The sequence below is a fragment of the Podarcis pityusensis genome, assembly GCF_964106645.2.
Source record: "Podarcis pityusensis genome assembly, chromosome: 15".
Taxonomy (NCBI): Eukaryota; Metazoa; Chordata; class Lepidosauria; order Squamata; family Lacertidae; genus Podarcis; species Podarcis pityusensis.
The window spans coordinates 20851921-20875496 of NC_138040.1; the positions used below are offsets into that span (position 1 = coordinate 20851921).

At 46.1% G+C, this 23576-nt stretch overlaps 1 protein-coding gene across 1 annotated transcript in view; it reads left to right on the top strand.

Moving 5' to 3' along the window:
• The window catches only part of JAM3 (junctional adhesion molecule 3), a 40404-nt gene that overhangs the window by 11308 nt on the left and 5520 nt on the right, over positions 1–23576 (top strand). The window contains exons 2-8 of the mRNA XM_080983739.1: positions 13170–13235; positions 14515–14628; positions 14838–14990; positions 16026–16228; positions 20090–20189; positions 20300–20429; positions 22515–22569. Of these exons, the coding sequence (XP_080839865.1) occupies positions 13170–13235; positions 14515–14628; positions 14838–14990; positions 16026–16228; positions 20090–20189; positions 20300–20429; positions 22515–22569 (821 nt within the window). The remainder of the gene's footprint in view (positions 1–13169; positions 13236–14514; positions 14629–14837; positions 14991–16025; positions 16229–20089; positions 20190–20299; positions 20430–22514; positions 22570–23576) is intronic.

Genomic DNA, 23576 nt, shown 5'->3' on the forward strand with positions numbered 1-23576 from the left:
CAATGGAAAATTTTCTTCCCCAAATCACTGTCATTCACAAGAAGCCAGCAACCCTGACTTATCGCATGATGTGTGAACATACCCATTGATGGACTTTGGTCCGATTCATCAAGGCAATTCTTACATTTGTGACCTCCTGCAATGTGTGAACAAACAGGCTTTTTTAGTGTGATATTTCATGTGGGTAGGTGTGGTTTTCTTTTATTTTCCATAATAATACCTTGGCCTCTCATTATCTCTTGCAAAAGATCAGATTTCTGGAATAATTTCCCATCCTGGAACAGAGGAGTGGCGGCATAAAACTAATTATATTTTATTTGCCTCTCTTAAAATAAAAAGAGCACCAGAACTCTGTCCAATATATATATATCCTCTAGGCAGACAGGTATTTTAAAATTAACAAAGCTGTATTTATATATAACAGAGCAAGTTTAGCCTGGGGAAAGATTTCATAGCTGGGTTGTCAACTCTAGGAAACAAGGCCTTGATCCTGCAGGTGCTTAAGAACATATGCCACAGTTAGTCATACAAGTTAATCTCAAAGGGAAACTATTAACTTAAGACTCACAAATTACCCCAAGACATCAGGCATGCAGATGAAGGTGAGGAGCATCTTGTGCTTAATTTCTGCATTCTGGGATGCTGCTCTAGTAACAAAAAATTTTTTAGTGACTGTGGACATTTATTTGTTTTTAAAAACAACCTTATACAGGCGTCCCCCCCCCCACTTATGCACAACCGACTCACGCGTGACCGCGTATACGTGTGACGCCAGGAAGCAAACAAATTGATAGATTCAAACCAGGAAATGGCGGGAGACAGCTGGAGAGTCTTCATGGATCATGAGGAGACCCTCCCTGTAGCCTTAGGAGGACTTCAGTGAGGGCAAAGGAAGCCCCAGAGAGACTGGAGGTACAGCAGGGCTTTGTTTAGGCTGCTAAGCCTCCCTGCCTAGCAGCTGGCTTGTGGGGTAGCGCAGCAGCAGCCTCTTTTCCATGAGTCCTCCAGCCAGCCCCAGAACTTGAACTCTAGAGAGTTGTATGGAGAGAAAGTCGGAGAGCAGGAGAAAATTGGTGTTTTGGATGCTTTTTAGAGGCTGTTCCCCACTTACACGGTTTTTGCTTATGCACGTGGGGCCCCAGACCGTAACCCTCACTATTCTCAAGCAAACGGGACAGCAGAGGGAACTAGTGAAGACTGCAAAGGCTTGATTCAGGTCATGGTGACCCACATATATTGCTCTTTTAAACTACAGGCCAACACCACTGATAACCATAAAGCCTAATCACTAATGAGAAAACAAATTGGAAGATCAATTTCAACTCTGGAGTAAATCCAGAGGTTTTTCACCCAGCCAGAACTCACTGGAACTGAGTTCTAGCACCTCTCAGGTAGGTGCCATTGCTATTATAAGAGGAAAAAAAGGAGATGTTTATGGTGAGTTTTGGCACCTCTTTTTTCTAGAAAAATAGCACTGAATAGATCCTTATTCCCAAGTGGCCTGACCTGGAAAATGTTGCCTCTTCAGATTTACCAAGCCAAATCAAAAACCTCTACCTCTTAAACAGTTGGAAGAGTAACCCTAAGGGCTTTTATACCCATGGTGGTTGTGGCCTTCTGTTCTTTTGAAAAAAATAGTTGGGCTTTAGGTGGTCTGAGAACAGAAAATCCACAATAGCAATGACTGTATGACGGTATCTTGTCAGGGATGATGGACACCTTGTGATCCTCCCAACTTCCATCAGCACCAGCCAGCCTGGCCAGCGGTCAGAACTGATGGGAACTGAAGGACAATAGCAGATGGAGGGTCGCAGGTTCTGCATCCTGGAGTCACCCAAAAAAGAAAGGAAGGTGAACGGCGGATAGCAATCCCACTAGAGTGGAAGCACCTTAGCTGCCGCTGGACTTAATTTTATTGAGGTGAAATCAGGAGTTTTCCCTGCTCCTGTTCTGCTCTTGTTTTGAGGAAAGCAACGGAAGTTCTTCTCTAGCTTGCTGACTGGTATGTCCTCTAAGCCTTCTGTGGCCCAGGCCCTTTGTAATCCTTCCAGATGGAGGCTGTTTATCTTTGGAAAGCCTTGACTTTACAATGTAATGCTTTCGTTCTGCCATCAAGGAGGTGTAGAGGAATACCAGGCTAGATTATCTCACTTGGCTGCTGAGGTAGCCTTCTGTGCGTTGCCTGCCTGGGGCCAGAGCATGCCTCCCTTCTGTGGGTGTGTTGTGCATGACTCTCTGTGCGTGTTTGATGCTGGTTGCTAACGTGTTCTTTTCCTCCTCTCTCTATAAAGGCTCTTCTGATATGCCAGACTCAAGGCCAGCTGTCCTCACCCAAAGTCCCAGCGTGATTTAATAAGCTTCTCTCCCACTTGGGGTTGGGAGAAGGGGGGTGGATAAGCCCTTTGAAGTTTTCTTAAAAGAAAGGGGGGAAAGCTGGAGAATTTTTTTAAAAAAATAAAATGCACACACTTCTGCTTTTCTGTGTCTGGTACAGAACACTTTGTACTGCATTCCCTCAAGCTGCGATTTGGTATCTGTGGGCTACTTTTTCACCGTTCTTCCTACTCTAGACTTCCTTTGCTTGTGGTTTGGTTACTAGCCCTGAGATAAGCAAGGGGTGGATGCGAAGCATTACAAAAACCCCTTACTTATTCCTCTCTGCCAGATGGCCTCTTAACCAAAGAGGCCATTCTTATTTTATTTAAAGTGTGTGTACACCGCATTTCAGTCTAAAAACGGCCACACCACTAAGGTGGAGATAGGAACATAGAAAGCTGCCAGACCATTGGTCCATTTTGCCCAGTATTGTGTGCACTGACTAGTAGCAGCTCCCCAGGGTTTCAGTGCTACCTGGAGATGCTGCCAGGGCCCAAACCTGGGACCATCAGCGTGTGCCACTGAGCTGCAGCCCTTGTCGCAAGCAAAATAGGAAGTTGCCTTCATACGGAGTCTGTTTGCTTATCCATCTAACTCAGAATTATGTAAATTGGCAGGCAGGCAGGCTTTCTAGGGCTTCATAGATAAGCCTTTCCGAGCCCTACCTAGGGAATAATAATAATAATAATAATAATAATAATAATAATAATAATTTTATTATTTGTACCCCACCCATCTGATTGGATTTCCCCAGCCATTCTGGGCTGTTTCCAACAGATATAAGAGCACAATGAAACATCGAACATTAAACACTTCCCTATACAGGGCTGCCTCCAGATGTCTTCTGAAAGTTGTGTAGTTACTTATCTCATTGACATCTCCAATGGGCAGCTGGTGGGTGGCTAAGAGAGGGACACCCGGTATAGAGCAGTGATTCCTTGAGTCATTGCATTGTTTCTGTATAATGGAGCCTCACAGCATCCACTGCGAAAGGAAGATGGTGGAATGTTGCCACCTAACTGCATCGCTTAATTCTGCCACCACGATCCCTTTGCCATTTGACTGCAATATTCCCACCCCTTTCCTAACTGGGCTCCTGTACATTTGAACAGCTGCCTGACTGGGAGAAAGGCAGCAGCTGAAACATTCCCATCGCACCATCTGCATTCTGGAGATGGTTATTTTTTCAAAATAAAGACTTGCCCTATCACCCACTTTCATATTTTCCCATGAGCAATGGAATGTAGGATCTGCTGCTAAATCCTCTGTGGCAGCCCCTTGCTACTCCTTCAATGCCCTGCCCTGCTTTGTGCCACCTAACCCCAAATTTCCCTTTTATTTCGCCAGATACGGCCAGTAGCTGCATTGCACTGGCATGCAGTTATTTTATGTAGTGAGAATGCAGCTGTTTTGACATAATTTCTGTGTTAGTGCTAGGAGGAACTCCTGTTCCAGCAAAGGAAGGGTTGCCAACATTTTCCTAGCTCTTCAACTCGGTTTTTAACAGCAACATAGAAGTTTATAGAACAAAGCTTTTCCTGGCATGAGGATAAAATAATAAGGAAAGCTTAAAGTTCCTTAATTTTTGTGTGTTGAGCAAGTGTTGAAGGCCCTGGAACTGGAACAGTTAAAACCTGGCAGCCCTTCCTTACCCACAAACTCGCTAAATGGCCTTGAGTAAGCCATGATCCTCCCTCTTGCAATGTGGAGATCATAATACTAGTTTGTACATTACAGGGTTGTTGTGCAGATCGCTTTAAAGTATGTGAAGTGCTTTGGCACCTTGAAACATTACTGCTATTATAATTTTGGGGGGGGAGAAAGAAGGGAGGGGATGAGAACTACTACCTTGGTGGGCCTAAGAAAGGCACCCAGGCACAATTGAATTAGCGCTAATCAAGTTGGGCTCCTTGGCCATATGACCTGCTGAGCTGTCCTGCTATTCCAGGTCAGGTGCCCTGATTGTACCGCGAGTGCCGTGGAGTCGGCCTTGGGTATCTTAAGGGCAGGTCGGTTCTCATTAGCTCCTCATAATTAGATTGAGCTTCCCAGATCTGCTCGCTTTCCTAGGAGGGCTCCAAGTAGAGGAGAGCTCTGACATGTGACAGGCCATCGGAAGGAGAGGATGTCCCTTACCAGATGAGCTCATACATTATTCACATGGCCTGCTTCACCCATTTCACTTTGGAGTGTATCTTTGGTGATGCCGACAGTGGATTCTGTCCAGTAGCATCTGAGCTCAGACTGTTTGGAATGTCATCTTCCATATGGGACAAAGATCGCTCAGTGGAGCAGAAGTGAGAATGTTGGCACGTGCCACTTCTCACCATGGAGAGCTGCACTCATGGGAAAAGCTGAGCCTGCCCAAACAATGCCTTCTTGTTGATCTTGTTGTCAGAGAACCCATACAGACAATCGATCTGGTTACCTCCAGGGTTAACTTGGTTGTCTGAATCACCACCCTGAATGTTACCACACAGCAGGTGCAGCCATGTGGCAGAACTTGTGGTGAAATGTTCTTCTTTATGAGGCCCAAGAGGACCGTGATTCCCCACACAGTGCACGTTGCCATCTCCGCAAAACTGCTAAACTCTCTCACACCACCCTGTGAGGCGGAAGTGACGTTATGATCCGACGCCAGATAGAAGGACCCATTGTTGTCCTTAGTTCCTTGGCCAAGGGAGATGTGGCATAAGGGCATCCCTTTGTGTTAGATTGCAGAAAACGCCACAGAGAAGAAGGACATGCCAGTCCTTCAAGCCTCGCAGCTGCGGAGGCTGCAAAGGAAACCGAAAGGGAGAGGTGCCCACATTCCCAGCTGCGTGCATCTCTGCCGTCAAAGACAGATGTCAAATATTGCGTGGTGATTTCACATGGTCGAGACCTCTGCTGAACTTGATGCTGTGAGAGAGAGCAAGGGCAGGCCCAGCCCTGTCAAAGCGATCGCTCCCAGCGTGGACTGCAAACAAGGCTTCGACCGTGCTGCATTGTCTTCTTATTTTATTTTATTTTATTTTATTTTATTTTATTTTATTTTATTATTTTTATCTTATCTTATCTTATGTTATCTTATCTTATTTTATTAAAACAGTCATATCCAACACGTTTTATAGAACACAGTCCTATAAAATTATGCAAGGAATGGAGAAAGTGAATTGAGAATAGTTTTTCTCCCTTTCTCATAGCACTGGAACTCAATGGACATCCAATGAAGATGAAAGTTGTAAGATTCAGGACGGATCAAAGAAATAATAATAATAATAATAATAATAATAATAATAATAATTTATTATTTATACCCCGCCTATCTGGCTGGGTTTCCCCAGCCACTCTGGGCGGCTTCCAACAGAACACTAAAATACAATAACCTATTAAACATTAAAAGCTTCCCTAAACAGGCTGCCTTCAGGTGTCTTCTCAAAGTTTGGTAGTTATTTTTCTCTTTGACATCTGGTGGGAGGGCATTCCACAGGGCAGGTGCCTCTGCCTGGTTCCCTGTAACTTGGCTTCTCGTAGCGAGGGAACCGCCAGAAGGCCCTCGGCGCTGGACCTTAGTTTCCGGGCAGAACGATGGAGGTGGAGATGCTTCAAGCTTCCTTCAAGCTCCCATGGGAAGCAGTGATGGCCACCAACTTGGATGGCTTTAAAAGGAGATGAGTCAAATGTCACAAAGGAGAAGGATATCAATGGCTACTAGCCACAGTAGCTATACTCTGCCTCCTGCCTCCACAGTTGGGAGGCAGCAATGCTTATGAAGACCAGTTGCTGGAAATGATGGGAGAGGACTCTTGTGCTCTGGTCCTGCTTGCAGGTTTTGCCACAGGCATCTGGTTGGCCGCTGTGAGAACAAGATGCTGTTTACAAGCCTCCGTAGCTGTGATGCACAAAGCAGGGAGGCAGGCCTCTGTGCCAAAACCACCGTTGCTGTTCGTGGTGGGAGTTGAAGAGTCCTTTGTGCCACTTCAGTTTGTGTGAGAATGACTCAGTTGGCAGCTGTGTCTGCTCTTCAGCTGTCCTGAGGAAGGCTACAACTTAGTGCTTTGCATGCAGGAAGTCCCAGGTTTGATCTCTGGCATCTCCAGAGATCTGGTGTGATGTAGTCGTTAAAGTCCTGGGAGACCAGAGCTCAGATCTCCACATTGGCCACGAAGCTCAGCGGGTAACCTTGGGTCACTCACTGTCTCTCAGCCTAACTTACGTCACAGGGTTGTTGTGGGGATTAAATGAGGAGGGAGGGACCACGTACATCGCCTTGAGGTCTTTGGAGAAAAAGGTGCAATGCAATGCAATAAATTAATAAGATAGGAATGGGAAGGTCCCTTGCCTGAAATCCTGGAGGGCTGCTGCCAGTCAGTGTTGGCAGTACTGATCTAGATAGATCAGTGGTCTTGCTCAGTATAATTCAGCTTCCTACGATCCCTTTACAATTCAAAACGTGGCCAGGTTAATAATTAGTTGCTGACTGGGGTTATGCATGCATTTAGAATTAACTGTCAAATAAACGTGATCAAATCGCTGATGTGGATTTGCTGAAATGCCCTTTGCTCACAATGAAGGAATGACGGCACCTCAACATTTGAGGCCGAACCATGAATGCAGGGGTAGTTTTGCTTCATCCCAGGGCGCGAGCCGAGTGACTGTGGGAAAAGGGGGCCTCTGACAGTGATAACATAAGGAACACTTGGCACATTTGGAAAACACTAGGCTAAAAATAGCAGGAGAGAGCAAGGGGACAAGGAGCTTGAGGATTTGGAAGAATTTGTCTCTATTGCTAAATGCTCTGTTTTGACTTCGCTTTGGTGAGGCAGTTTTTAACTCCTTTCATGCTAGACTAATTATGGGATTTCTGGCAGGGAACACAGCCCTAATATAGGAGTGTCAGGCGGGGTGGGGTCCACAACTGAGTAGGAAATACTTTTCATTTTCCCAAGTTCTTTCAGTTTGAAAGCTCTTTTTGTTTCCTAACAATTTCTTTTCCTGCTGTTGGTGTTCCTATCATAGATTATTCTGATGGATTTCTGGTTCTTGGCATGAATATCTGATTTGTAATATTTTCCAGACAACAAAAGAGCCCAGAAAAGATCTTTGCATGCGTGTGTGTATACACACACACACACACACACACACACACACACACACTACAGCCCTTTCTCTTCCCTTCAATATGATTTTGTACAGTGGTACCTCAGGTTACATACGCTTCAGGTTACATACGCTTCAGGTTACATACACTTCAGGTTACAGACTCCGCTAACCCAGAAATAGTACCTCGGGTTAAGAACTTTGCTTCAGGATGAGAACAGAAATTGTGCTCCGGCGGTGCAATGGCAGCAGGAGGCCCCATTAGCTAAAGTGGTGCTTCAGGTTAAGAACAGTTTCAAGTTAAGAATGGACCTCCAGAACGAATTAAGTTCTTAACCCGAGGTACCACTGTATTTGCGGAAAGCTTGGGGGAGGGGCATGTAATTTTGCAGTGCAAACCCCAAGACCTGTGTTTTTTACCACCTCACGTGAGAATGGGCCAGCTTTGATTCCCACACTACAAAATGTGTATGTGCATGTGTGCACAGTTATTTGAACATGATTAATGCCAGTGAGTATTGCCACTCTTGATTTAAAGTAATAATAATGCTGCGGACTCTGGGTAAACTTATCTTTCGTAGCCTTACCTGTAGGGGGTGGCAGCTTTACTAATGTACCAGAGTGATGCTAGGACAGGGACATTGTGGGAAATGGAAAGGTGGCTAGACCCAGCTGCCTCACGCTGATTGGATTTAAGGGTTAGAAAAATGTAACGAGAGGGGGGTTCGGGGCAGGCATTGGCAGATGCCCAAGAATGCTGACCCCTTTAAGCTTTGCATCTTGTATTTTACCCCAGAGAGGGAGAAGTTGCAGCCTTGCAGCCCGGCACTGACACTTTGCGATTCCATCATTGTGATGGGTAGAAATAGGGATGCAGGAGGTTAGTACGCATAGGAATTGGGGATTAAACGTTGACATTTTAGTCCTTCGTTATTGCTTGGAACTCAGGCACCCACTAACGAATATTGAGAGGCCAGAAGTGTACAGGATCATTGTCCTTGAACTGAAGACATTCCGCTTTCGCATTTTGTTGTGTGTGAGAGAGTTTATCCTGGGAAATGCTGGCACAGGCAGGAATGCATTTTGCCCATCTGAGCTGAAGCAGACTAATGACATCTTTTGCAGTTTATAATGGATAAAACTTCCAAAATCCGCAATTGGGCAAGAAAACATTGCCCCACTGTTGATTTTGGTCCGTCCCCCCCGCCCCTTATGGGGCAACATGGCTACCTTTGCTTTTTATAGACTGAAAGTCAGTTCACACTTGATTTCTCTGTCCTTCATGATGCATTTGGTGATTGGCAGATGAATGTATAAGCTACCTTAATCGAAAAGCCTTGCTTAGAAGGTAACATGAAAGTTTCGTTTCGTTTATGGTGTCTGAACTGTGATAGCCAATGGTATATTGGATTGCAATCGCAAGACTGGGGGCGGGGGGCACTGATTCCAGGATGTGTTTTTTTCAGAGCAGGAGTGATTATATGACCTTTCAGAGCATCTTCTGGAATATTGGGATGATTTACAGAGTTTTTGGGCCCTGGAAAATGAGTGAGGTGATATTGAGGCTTTCAAGTTTTACTGTTGTTTGTGAGATGAGCATAGAAGATATTGGGAGAATGGAGAAAATAGTAATCGGAGGCTGTACATTTATTTCCTTTCGTGCTACCAACTTAAATAGTAACAGTCTTTGCAAGATGGTTTGCATTTCCAATTAAAAGCTAAAGGTTACATTTGAAGCTCCATGTGTTTTTTCAAGTTGAACCTATGGCAGCCCAGAAGTAAGCACCGCTGTGTTTAAGATTGCAGTCTACTGACCCTAATAAACTGGATATTGTGCTATGTGCTGCTGTGCTTTAGGTGTGTATCTTGTTTGTGTGCATGCATCAACATATCAGCACATCTGCCTAATTTTTTTTTGGACTCTCTTTAACGGCCTGGCTGTGGGGGCTGGCATGATGAGCAGTTGGAAATTTACCACTACACCACAGGGATGGCTTGTTTACATATACAAGGCACCACTGGATGTTGTAAACCACAAGGAATTGACATGTATGTGTGTGAACCCGCAAAAAGGGTGGAAGTGCCCCCATTATCTTTGTCCCCCCCCCCCCCAGGTTCTTCACTGGCTGGGCGTCTGAAGAGTGAAATAAGCCCCTCCCCAAATACCCCCCCCACTGCAGATTTCCACCAAGAGCTACTAGCCCCGTTTCAGATCCTGTCAGGTGTGACCCAAAACTGACACTCACCTGGTCGATTTCTCTTGCATGTAATTGGAATTTTCCTTTCTCCTGATCCTGGATGTTCAGATTTTTTTCACCCCAGAGTACAAAAAGAAACCAGCGAGCCCGGTTAGGGGAATGCTGTGTTTGTGTGTGAGAAAACTAAACAAAACTGGGGGGAAATCCATTGTCTCCCTTGATGTTTCCGGCCGCTGACCCTTATTGTTGCCATCTGCCCAATCCCTCCTGCTTCCCATCAGCAACCCTAGTGCATGGGTGGGGGAGGAAAGGAGGCAGTAGCATTAACAAAATAAAAAAAAGCAAAAAAAGGAGGGTGGACAGTACAAGATATGCTGATAGAGGAGTTTCTGCTTGCAAAAGGAGAGTCAGATGAGGCTGGTGTAGCGCCTGTTGCCCACATGCCTTGCTAATGAGCTTTCGGAGCATCTGGCCAGCTGTAGTTGGAGATTTAACCTGGTGGGTTCAGCAAGGCAGTTTGTTTTTTGTTTTGTTTTACATATGTATGTGAAAAGGGAAGGATGGGAGATGGAGCAGAGGAGGATGCCACAACAAACTTTTTGCTCATTGCTTGGCAGGTTCTTGCCCTCTCTTGTTGCATGTGTGTCTTGCCACCTGTTTACAGGTTTTTGTTTTTTTAATTGTTTGGCAGGGCCCTGTGGGGTCCTTGCCTTCATCACAAGCAAGCAGCGAGAAACGCGTGCCTCTGATTGTGTCCTGCTGCTGCGTGTGGGTGGTAAAAATAAATACCTTGCAAGTGTGGGTGTCCTGTAATTGCAGCAAAGATGGATGGGGTGTTTTCTTGAAGCTGCTGGGCTGTAGTGGGAGGGTGGGCTTTTTATAACTCCTTATCAGTGTACAGGGTGACTTTCTGTTTCCTATGTGGTTGTTCGTTTGTAAGCGGTAGTCCTTTGCTCTTGCTGAGCAAGGGGTGATTCAGTCCATAGTGAGAATTTTTAATTTATGTATTACATTAATTTATGTATTGCATCTTATATTTCAAGGTGGGTCCCCCGACTTTCATCCTTGCCATGACCCTGAACAAGGGATCCATCCTGTAATCTTTGCAGTGCACCCAATACCTAGATGGGATCTGATAGGAGGGGCTGCAACACACTTATTATTTGCTGGGTGCTGTCAGTACTAAGCTTAGATAGTACCTCTGGGAGCAGGTAAGAGCTGGCCTGCTCAACAGTGTAGAGTAATTTCAAATGTAGCACCATGCAAGAGCTGGTTCAAAAACTGTTCCGTTCTGGGGATAGCTATCAACTTTCAGATTTGAAAATAAGACATCAGCAGCCTCGAAAATAAGGGATCAGCAGCCTCACCTGCCCCGGGGACAGTCTACGGGATATCTAACAATCCGGGATAGCAGCGGGAAACGGCGCTGGAATAAGGGAATTCCCCGCAAAAAAAGGGAAGGTTGACAGCTGTGGTTTTGGGGTGGATCCAGGCAGAAAGGGACAAGTCTGTGTTCTCGTGCCAGTGCTTTCAATGCCACAGGGCAGTTGCTGGAGCAAGCGGCCGCAAAAAAACCTCGATGTCCATGTGTGTCCACTTTGACACGGCCTGGATGCCTTGATTTGTATCACTCACTCTCTCTGAAAGGCGCTTGCGCTGCCCACAGAGCAGCAGCCAAAAGAGCAATGAGCTGTACTATGTCCAGTGATCCTGTGACTCTGTCACACTTTGGGTGTGCTCTAAACTGAAGGAACCGGAGATCGAGCAGCGCTAGACTCCCTTGCCTTAGAGGTTCTCAGGTTGCGCTAGGTAGGGCTTGGGGTGTTCTGCAGTAGTGGCTCTTCACTCCATCCTCACAGCTATTGGACAACACATATATTATTACCAGAGGATAAGTCATATTGGACTGTTCGTGGCAAAAATAAAGAAGAGACTTGTGACGTTTGAAAGGTGCAGGCAGGCAGACGGAGCCCGAGAAGGTGCTCACCCACAACCTTCTCAGGCTCTGTCTGTCTGTCTTTCTGCACCTTTGTCATCTGCAGGCCATTTGAGCTGGCGCAATGCATTGCCAGTTCAAATTGTCTGACAACCAGTATCGCGATCTGAACGCCATACCAGATTCAGACAATTGATCAAGACATCGCCCCACCTAATTTACCTCACAAGGGTATTGTGCAAATAAATAGAGGGGAGGAGGGGAAAGATACCCAACTAGGCTGCCTTGAGCTTCTTAGGAGGAAATGCCGGACACAAATAAATCTCCTGCCCCCTTGCTGGGATTTCACCACAGATTCACCACCGGAGTTGGCAAGTTGATCAAGCTCTCCAAAAAGCACTATGCAACTCTTTAGGTCAGAAAAGCGAGTGTTTGCTTGGCAGCCTCCCTCCGGGAGGGGACATATGGAATACAGTGAGCAAAACGCCCTCTCTCCTTGCCTGGTCTCTGTGGTGACATCTTTGTAAAAATGTCAGGAGGAGTTCAGAGGGATTTTCCTCTGCTTACTCTGGGGCTTCTTTTCAGCGAGTTGCTTTAATGCCTTGGATTTTTGCTGGGATTAGCGAGATGTATTTACCTCAGAAGGGGGAGGAAAGTGAGGGTATAAAAAAAGACAGATTCTCTTAAGTCGTAGATTGGAATCAAAGCTGGAGGAATGAAAGGAGCTTCTGTGTGGCCTGGAGCCTGTTTTTGAAGTGCTGAGCCTACAATAATACACTGCTGGCTGCTTTCTTTGCTTCCATCTTCTAATTCATTTTTTTTCATTTGTTACATCCCACTTCTACCATGATGGAACAAAAGGGTGGTATACTTGGGGTTCCTAGATAAGCAGACTTAGACCTTCTTAGCTTCAGTGAGGTATCTACATCAGGTTCCTGTAACCAAGGGTTGAGGAGCCTTCTAGATGTTGTTGGATGCCAACAGCTATCAGTCCCAACCACCTTTTCCCGCCAAAAGCCGGGCTTGAAGGCTGTGATCAAGCCTTGCTTGGATCAGCTGGGATCCTCCTTTGCAGCATGGCTTAAACTTAAGCTGCACAGCAAAGGAAGCTAAGGACCTGGTCTGCCAGGCTAAACAACATTTCACACCCAATATAAATGCACATGCATGAAGACCTAAGGCATCATGCAGTGCACAGACTGCTATTTCACACCCTGCAGGTGCTGAGGTCTAATTTGAACTGTTGATGACATATTGTAGAACAATTATTTTCCTGCTAGTATATCTTTAAGTGGAAGAGAAGTCAATCACTTATCTTCTATTAAATTAGTATTGGGCCACCTGTTGCAGAGCAGAATCATATAATTGTACATAACTACCACCACCCTAACCCAGCTAAATATAAATCTGAATAGGTGGATCAGCAAGGATTACATCAGATTTTGCTAAACTCACCCCTTTTTTCATTTCCAGGGATTTGATGGGGTGGTGCAGAGCTTCAAGTGAATGTTTCCAGGCCAGAAATGTATGAGGTGCCTTTCTTGTTTCTTATGCTGCCGCTTGTTTGTTTTTCATAGGCTACAGAAGCTTGGCCGTAGAGCTGTTTTCCACTGACTTGAACCCCGTGGTGCAGGAATTTTACCGTAAGTGTGGCAAGGCAAAGAAACGTTGGAAGCTACTTTTTGTGGTCAATACTTTTGTTCATTTAGCTTAATATTGTCTACACTGGATGGCAGAGGCTGTTCACAGTCTCTGAAAGAAAGTCGAAACACAGCTTAGCACGAACGTGGGGGCTCCTGGAAAGGAGATAGTGGCCGCTTTGCTCCCCTTTTGGTCCTGCTGCTGCTGTGAGCCAAGCCATGGCTTGGCTTAGCGTGTAGGCCGAAACCAGATTCATGGTTCGTCTTGTTCCCGATAAACCACAAGCTGCAACCAAAGTTTGTTGTGGGTTGGGGACAAATCACAAGCCTGGGTTCGGATGGCAGCCTAGGCCAAAGCAATGCTTAGCTCACAGCAGTGCAACAGATGCAGTATTGGAAGAAGGCTGAAGTTACTGTGATCTACTCTCCAGGAGTCTATGCTTCTGCACCAAGTCATGCCTTGGCTTGTGTGTAAACTGAACCAGAGGTCTTCCTTGCCCCTGCCCGATATGCCAGAGCTTGAACCTGGGACTTTTTGCATGCAGAACATGTGTTCTCTCACTGAGTTATGACCCTTCCGAAGAACTGGATGGTAAGGAAAGCCAGTAATCACCCGGATATTAACCAGGCCTGATCCTGCTTTGCTTCAGTGCCAAACGTTGTCAGGTGCCATCAAACTACTCACTGGGACAGGAGCAGCCAATGTGGTGCCCTCCAGATGGACTTCAACCTCCCATCAGCCTCATCCAGAATTGCCCGTGGTCAGGAATAATTGGAGCTGTAGACCAGCACCATCTAGAAGGCACCACGCTGGCCAACCCCACCAGTGCTTGCAGGAACCAAACAGTTCCAAATTGCAACTTCATCAGGGCTCCTATGCATTTAATGGGCAATACATAAATGTTATAATAAAATGAGAGTTCCACACCCCCCCACACACTTTCTCCAAAACCCCAACCCTCTGATCCTTTTACGAGACACCCCTCTCTGTCACCTCACACCCAGCATGTCCAGCCAGTTGCAAGAAATTGTTGGCATGAACTAGATTACTGTTTTTGTATTTTCTCCCAGTAGTTGCTATCTGTGTTGGCTGCTCACTTGCTGGCTCAGGTCCACAGTCTCCCGTCCAGCAGCTTCTGAGTTTCAGCAGATTTTTCTCCACTTGGGAGGCAGATGGAAGGCGAGGTTCTTGGCTTCACCCAGCGAGGCTTTTCCCTGGAAAGGCTACGTAAATGACAAGATGTTCCTTCTTAATCTGTGCTTGTGTGTGTTCCTTCTGCAGGTGCTGAGCTTTCCTGCATCATCACTTCCACCAAGACAGTCAATCCTAGGATTGAATGGAAGAAAATTGCGGGCAAGGACACAAGCTACGTGTATTTTGACCACAAGATGCAGGGTAGGAAATGTTTGCAGTGATTTTCTTCTTGAGGTTTCATTTGGACCCCGAGCAACTTTCTGTTCAGAGTTTCAAAAAAGCAGATGGGTGCCTAGAACTTCTTGCCATTTCCACTTAAGGCTTTGTGAGCTATGAGGGCTAACTAAGATTTCCAGGGGGCCAGATGTATCAGGGGACACCTTCCACCCTTCTTCCTTGCTTTTCTGTAGGAGACTGGGTGGACCGTGCAGAGCTCCATGGGAGGACATCACTGATCATCCACAATGTGACCCGTGCAGATAAAGGCATCTACCGGTGCGAGGTTGCGGCTCCTGAAGACACACATATTGGAGCTGAGATCAACATCAACCTGACAGTTCATGGTATAAGCCTAGATATCCCCACATTGTGCACGTACACAGGGATTGGATGCCTTTTGTTCAAATCACTTGGTGCTAGGAATGGCTTTGTTCCATCCTGTTTCATTCCCGTTGGCGCTCAGTCATAGACCTGCACATCCCGTTATGTGTAGATTTTTCAAAAGGCACAAAAAGCCTGCATTTAATTGTACACATTTTGTGAGCAATTTCCCCATAAACTGCAGCTTTTCCAGTGCTTTTCAATGCATTTCCCCTTAAGATGTGCAGCTTTTTAAAAAATGTAAAATATATTAGCTATAAATTCTTTGGAGAAGGAGAAATATATGAGTACATGAAAGTACCTTTTACCAGTCTCTCTAACTCACTGCTGTCTACTTTACGCAGAAGAGTCTTCCCAGTCTCAAGGGGAGGTTTCTCCCAGCCCTGTCACCTGAGAATCCTCTTAACCCGAAGTCCCAGGAGCTCAGCTGCAGAACTTCTGCTCTGTCGCTTTGTGATAAGGGCTGATTGATGCCCAATGGACAGTGAGACAGCAGTTGATGCCTGGCAAGCTTGCTATGTTGGTCCCCTATTCAGCCTTGATGTCTGCCTAGCTTCTGAGACCAGGAGCAGGGAGCCATTATTGTTGTTATTATTTAAAGCAGCTTGATCTTATAATGTGCTAAAAACAACCAATCACCAATTTCCCAATCCTCTCAGATCATGCTTCTTGAGAGCCGGCTTGGTGTGATCTGTGGGGCTAATTACAGCGCAGAGTGAGGCCTGCAGCTGTGGCCTGTCTCTGCCTTGCTCTGTTGCTTCCCTGCTCTCTGGCTCACAAGACTGGGGGGCAAAACCACACCCAAGCATTGTGCATGTTTTTTGCAGTGTTCATTGAAGTGGTGCTCTTTGTGTTTATTTTGTAACCGACTTGGAGTGGTTTAGCTTCTACTCTATTCAGCATGAAGGGATGAATGAAACACATGTTGGGTGGGATGTGAATAGTGGCAAATGATTAACCAATCTGACTTACCTAGTGGGCATCTCTTTCCCCAACAGTGAAACCAGTGGCCCCAAAGTGCCGAGTGCCCCAGTCAGTGCCCGTGGGTAAATCTGCTACTCTCCACTGCCAGGAAAAGGAAGGCTTCCCCGAACCAACTTACAAATGGTACCGTAATGGTGAAACTTTGCCTCTTGACTCCAAAGCCAGCTCCAAATTCCAGAATTCCTCCTTCACTGTGAACACAAAAACGGGCACGTTGGTAAGTCTCACGCGGAAGGCAGGCAGGCAGAGGAAGGGTGGATTGTCCTATCTTTTGGGCAGCATGTTGGATTGGATCAGGGTTAGCCAATGTTGGTGCCCTCCAGATGTTGTGAACCAAAAGTCCTGTCGGCCCTATCAAGCACGGTCAGTGGCCAAGGATTATGGGAGTTGTAGTTCAGCAACATCCGAAGGGGCACAGTTTAGCCACCCCTGAATTGGATGGTCTTCTGTTCACCCCTAACTATAATGCTATTAGCCTGTTCAGACATTCACTGAAATGGAAATTTTCAGTGAGGAGTGGGGACATACGGGCATCCCCCTGGACTTAACCATCCAGGGGTCCTTCACCTTTACCTTTACCTTTACTTTTACCTTTACCTATGATGCTCACAATGTCACAAGCTGATGTGCATAAATGTGTACCCAGACATACCTGATTTGCAGAATCTTTTTTTTTCTTGGAAAATGAGTTTCAGAGGGACTGTTTAATTAACTTATTTATTAAACTTAATAGTCGCTTCTCACCCCAAGGTCTCCAAGCGACAACCACCCACAATACCATAAGGGAAGGGAAGAATGGGGGGGGGGGTTGTACAATACATCATCAATATATTGCCTACTGTTAACATTTATGAAAGAACACACCTGCCATACAAACTACGCTCAGATAATAAACAAACAATGCTCTGACCCACTAATTAGCAGATAAAACAACTATTTTGTTCCCCTTTTAACGTCCTGCTCCACCCAAAAGGCTGGTTTCAGGCCAGCTATTGCAAATCAGCTGTGGGTGGATCCAGCATCCTCCTCCAGGGATACTCCAACTCCACTCCCTTCAGAGGAGAGCTGTAGCAAAGCAAAGCAGGAAGATGGTAGCAACTCATTTTCCTGCTTTGCAGTTGGTCTGGCTTAAGTTTTTGCCTGTTTAATGATGTCTGTGCTGGGTATGTGCACCTGCTTTCTCATATAAGGGATGGGAAGTTTGTACATTTATGACTGATGGTTCACGGTTGAAAACAGTCTGCTTCTCTATGCCTGGTGACAGAAACTTGAGGCCAAGCGGGGTTGTTGTTTTAACCAACCATCTGGCCTTGAACACTTGGATCTTTCCCCACAATATTTTTTTTTAAAATCACAAAAAATTGGGCAGCCAGCCATTTTAATAGCGCCCCTTCATGCATTTTAGAGGCACCTCAGTTTGTCCTATAAATCCAAAATACATTTTTACCAGGCACTTTATTGCATAACGTGTCATTTGAGTGTGCAAGGGAGCACAGAAGTTTCAAATCCAGAGGCAAATTAGTATCATTAATAAGAAATATGCTTATTCTTAAGAAACCAGCTCATTTCAAGCGCAAAACCTAAAATATATTATTTCTCGGTGGCTGCAAATTCATTTCTGACTGAATGATGGTATATGGTGTTGCCGCCCACCTTTTTGGGATGGTAGTTAAGAACTTTAGAAATAGCACAAATTGCTAGATTAACAGATGCTGGGGGGGGGGGGGGGAGAGAGATTATTTCTGTAGAGTTTTTTCCTTTTTCCAGAAATCGTTACCTTTTTAATGCGTACCAGAACGCATATTATAATGCTGCAAGACTGGGTGCTGTTATATTTTATGTAGAATACTCATTCAGAAATTAAAAAGAAAAGAAAATCTGTTTCTAAAAGAAAGCTCTTTGTACTAATGGCTTATTCTTACGGTTTAGGTCAGCCTTTCACAGACTGGTACCCTCCAGATGTTGTTGCACTCAGGCCCTTTCAGCTCTACCCAGCCTGGCCAAAGAACCATATAGGCACTCAAGTTGCTGCTTTGATGACTGTCACTCAGAGCAGTGTTTCGCTTTTGGAGTAGGGTCGTATCTCAGTGGTAGAGCATCTGTTTTGCATGTGGGAGGCACCAGGTTCAAGCCCCGGCATCTCCAGGTAGCGCTGTCTGAAACACTAGAGAGATGCTGCTGGTCAGTGTAGACAATACAGAGCTAAGTGGACTAGGGGCATGAATCAGTATAAGGCAACTTCCTGTGTTCCTAGTGGGAGCTGGTGATGTCAAGCTGGCCAAACCTTAGCAATAATGGCTGATATACAACTCATCACACTTGGGGTCTGGAGGGAACTGGCAGGGCATTGCCTTGGTGGCTCATAGTGAACCTTTATCTAGTCCAGTATTCTGCCTCAAACAATGAGGACTCCCTGCTCCAGCAGATGCTTTGTGAAAGCTCACAGACAGGATGGCAAAGACCACCTTTCCTCCTCTGTTATTTGTCCCCAGCATCCTGGTATTCCTAGGTAGACTGCCTCTGAGCCTGGAGGCTCCATTAGGCTATCATAATAGCTAAACGATAGTCCTTCCCTCCACTAGTTTGGCCAGTCCTTTTATTTGTAAGCCATCTATGATCAACCTATTACCTCATTTTGTGGCAGCGACTCCCATAAGTTAATTGTGCATCAAATAAAGGAGAGAAAGATTTCCTTAATGCTTGCCTGTTTCATTGCGTTACTCTTGAGTTTCAGTCACTAACAAGAGAGGAAAAAATGCCCTCCCCGCCGGCATTCATTTTCTCCATTTTACTAATTGATGCTATAACCCCACTAGCATTTGTAGCGGAGCACCTTTTTCCCAACGTTGCACACGAAGAGAGCGAAGGAGCTGCCAGCCTCTCTTTGATCTTTCCCTCCTTAAAATGTTCAGTAGTTCTTCCAAGTGCTAAATATAGATACAAAACGTAGGAGACACTTCTGTCCCTTCAGCAGGCACTCACGATGTCCTCTGCCAGCCTCAATTTACACTTTGGCAAGAGAGGGCTTCCTCAGCAGTTTTCTGCCAGGGGAGAACCGGTTGCTGGTTCGTTCCTGGACCACCGGCCTAGCACAGCACGGGGAATGCTTCCATTATTCATATCAAGTAGAGACAGTCAAAGTGCCAGGTCATTTCTGGGGCTCCCTGCATTCCATGGACCTAGCAGGCTGGGGGAATGTTCTGCATTCCCTGCAGATCGGCTTTTTATGCTCTCACTCTCAGCCCCATCAATTTTTATAATGGTGAACTTGAGTGACCACTGAGAAGCAGGAGGGAGGCATCACCAGCAAGGCTCTGTGGAACCCAGAGGTATCCAGAAATACAAAAACTGGGGAAAGCATTTGACTGATGACTAAGCATGGTCAGTAGCCCTGGAGTGTTCGCCTGTCAATTGGAAAAGAAAACCAGCTGTTGGAAATGGAATGGAATGCCTTGGAAAGGGGGTACAGCTCAATGTCTGGATCCCTGAAAATGAATGCTCCCATTAGGAGGAAGGGTACACACTGCCACTTTCTGTTTCAGGCCCCGCTTGTAGCTTCTAATTCTCTAGGTAGAGTTCAGAGCCAGTTTACACATTCAGGGGGGGAAAGGCATGTGGTGCAGACATCTGGGACCGTGCCATTTCAGAATGCAGATGGGGGGAGGTATTACTCTGTCATCCATAGGCATGCCTTGTGCTTTACAAAACACAAGAGGACAGCCCCTCCTGGTATATAATTCAGTGCAGTGGGGAGATGAGAGGAAGGAAATGGAGGCAAAGGAAATGGGAGGGGTATGCATTTATTTTATGCTCTTCATGTAGAAAATGTCCCTGTATGCAGAAAGCATGCTAGGCTTAAACCTTCCTCTCTCTTAAGCGCTGCTTTTTCTACACACAGGGAGTTTTTTTGATGGAAGGAGCCTTCAAATATGTGACCTCCCCCCTCCAACCACCCCCCACCCCATTCTGAAAGGGTACAGTCTCACAGAATGTACTGTACAAGAAACACACTGAGTGCTTGGGGAAAGCTTTCATAAATACCACCTATTACTGGGAATCACAACTTGTATTCCTGCAGGTCTTCAGCGAAGTGCAAAAAGGAGACACGGGCCGTTACACCTGTAGAGCGACGAATGCCGTGGGTGATGCCTGGTGCGAGGAGATGGAGATGGAAGTCTGTGAGTCTAGGAAGTGGGGCAGGGGTGTTTTTTTGCTGATGTTCAGGATGCATTCTTTCCCCCGCAAACAGGGAGGGGCTGGATGTTCATGGCTGTCTTTTCTCCTCCAGATGACCTTAACATTGCTGGGATTGTTGGAGGGGTCATGGTGGTCATTGCTGTCCTATTGCTGACTACGGTGGGAATCTGCTGCGCATACAGGAAGGGATTATTTGTGAACAACAAGCAAAATGGAAATAGGTAAGCCTAAGCAACTGATTCCTCATCTCACTGCTTTCCCCCCAGGTGATTTTCTCTCAGCAGAGGGAGCGAAAGACCATGTGATTAAAGCCAATCTGCATGCACACATGGGACTGGGTTGCATGTAAGGCCAACTGCTTTAAAGAGCAAATGCCTCAAATCTGGTGCAATGAACTGAGCGCTCATTACACAAGGTAAAAGAATTCTAACAAAGGGGCACTCTCAACAGCTGCAGGACAGTCAGCTCACATAGGCAGCTGCCTTCCGACAGAAGCACAAGCAATGGCCTACTCTCCCTACTTTGAATGGAGAGAAACATTAAAGGAAGCAGTCCTTGGTGATATTGCTACAGTGGTACCTCTGGTTGTGAACAGGATCTGTTCCGGAGGCCCGTTCGCAACATGAAAAGAGTGCAACCCCTAGCGGCGTGTCTGAGCACACGCGGGTTGCGATTCACCGCTTCTGCGCATGCGCCTGACGCCATCTTGCGTTTCTGCGCATGCATGAGCGGCAAAACCCGGAAGTAAGTGTGTTCTTCTGCATGCAGGAAGTCTCAGGTCCAGTTCAAAGAATCTCTAGTTTAAAAGGATCTGTTTGCCAGCTGATGGGAAAGGTCTGTTTCTACTTGAGAACCCTGGGGAGACACTGCCAGCCAGAGCTGGCAATACTAGGTTAGGTGGACAAGTTGTCTGACCTGTGATGAAGCATCTCCCTGTGAAGACAGTGCCAGCCTTGTTTTTTGGGTGGGTGTTCACGTTCCTTCTTCAAAAGAAATGGGGGTGATGGTGATTTTCGAAGCTGGGGGATAAGCTCTGACTGTAGCAGATTTGCCCATCCTGAGAGAACCAGGGCTTCTGGTCAGGATGTGGGGAGCACACAAGTGAAATAAGGCAGGATGGAGATGCAGGGCCCCTGTGCCCTTTAATCTATGCCTGTGCAGTTTTACACCATGGCTTCTGAACACAGGAGTTTTAACTTACTGGCACTGGGCAGAAACCTTGTGCTCAGACGCCTGACTTCATTTCTGTCATCTGGTGCTCAGCTTTCCCGTTACTGCATCTGCTGGGTGACGTGAAATGAGGCAACTTTCCTGCGACCAGCTGCAGTAGCGAGTGAGCCCAAAGGGAGCAGATGGCTTAAAATTAGTCACAACAGGAAATGACACCCGAGGAAAAGGAAGACCCCGGGGCAGTGACCGGAGAAAGATAACGTTGTTCCCATCTTAATTTGTTAAAACTGACTCAGGCTTCCGAGCTGCCGGGGTTTAAGAGTTGGAGATCACCCTTGCTCTTAGAGCAGCCGTTGAAGTGCTCCAGCTTGGGTATATCTTCAGTTCGATGTTTCTGTTTAATCGCAGAGCATATACATAACACAAAGAGCAGGAAGTGTGTGTTATTTGGTTTTATATAATCAATACTAAGACAGAAACAAACTCTTCTAAACTCTCGAAAAAGTTGCTTTCCCCAGCTGTTCTCCCATGATGCAGCTGTTCAAAGGTGCAGGTCTGCTGAGCGTGAGGTACAAATGAGCCCACTGTGCAGAGCACACAGCTCAGCAGGGCTGTTCTTGGGTCAGGGAGCATTTTCTCCTAGCCAAATGCCAAGCTACCAAACCACCAAGTTCTGCCTGAAAGGCGGGTTAGTGCCCACACCTTTCTTTCTCCTTCCCGTCCCTCCCAACTTCACTCCTGTCGGCATTTTGTCTTGCCTTCTCCTTGGACTCCTTTAGTATTGCTCCAAATGGGCATTCTCAGAAGTCATGTCTGCTTATTTCAGTGCAATGGAAAGAAACTTTGGCCCTTTCGATTTGCCATTATGGGGAAACCTTTTTGGACCTCCTGGCTTGTAAGAGTTCAAGCTGCAGGTACAGAGCACGGTGCGTCCTTTCTGAGCCCCAGACCAGCCTATGCATTTTACCCTGCAGTTTTGTAATGTTCCCTGCGATCTCTTCTAAATAAATACATAGGTAAAATCATGTGAGGGAGCACACACACAGTCCTCCCAGCAACAGATGCTTGAAAACCAGTGATCTAACTAAGAGCCTTCTTTCCGCGCCGCAAGTAAATTGTGTATTCCTTGTTTCCAGCTACAAGACTCCAGCGAAGCCAGACGGTGTGAACTACATCCGCACAGATGAAGAGGTAAGAAGGTCCCCCGGGGCCCAAAGTCAATAGATACATTTGAAATAGGTTAGATCTCAGGGCGATGCATTCACTGCGGCGTTTGAGATGAGCCAGGGGAGGCAGCTCCAAATAGTGGATAGACGTTGGTGCTGACTTTGGACGTTGAAGCTTCCTGGTTCAATGCTGCTTTTATATATATTTAAAAGGCACCCTCTCCCATAATGCTCATTTAATAATTAGGGCAGAGTTCCAGGGCTATGTGCCCTCTGGATAAACAAATTCTATGTTTCCATGAATTCAGCTGCTGGACTGGGAAAAGATGGGTTCTGTGACCTGTGTAAATTAAGAAAAATTGACCTGATTTGCATATTTGTTTCTTATTTATAAATTATGTGTTTAATTCCCCCCAGCCCAGTTTTGCTTGAAGTTTTCAGCCTTTGCTAGTAGTGGGTGAGAGAAGGCAATGAGCTGCTTTCCTCCAGAGTTGTATAGATTAAATAATTATATCCCAAATTATTTTATTTGCACAAGGTGTACAGGTTCATTGCATGCAACTTTGGGCTTTTTAAGTGCAGAATAGATGTGAATCCGGGCTTCCCTTCAAAGTGCAATTATTTAGCTTCACAAGGCAGAACAAAGCACCTTGAAAGTTAAATGGAGGAAGCCAGGTCTCTGCCCCAAGCAGCTTTCAACGGTAGGGGAGCCGACAACAGAAAGGGAGGAATGAATGAGTGAAGTGAGGCAAGAAAGGGAGGAATGTGAGCGAGTGCCGTTAGCAAGCACCCTTCCTGCCCATGCGCGGCTTGATCTGCTTGCCACTTTCCCATCCTGTCTGACCTTCTCAGGCCGGTGAGAGAAACAAAATATTTACCCTGCAGCAGAAACACCCAGGTGGCTGCTTTAAGGAGCCCTGGAGTCATTCAGAACCACAAGCTAAAGGGTGAGCTGCAGCCGCCTTTGTATGACTCCACCTATAGGAAGAGGCCAGGGAAGTCTCAGGAGATTGTGTTGGTTGGAGCACTACA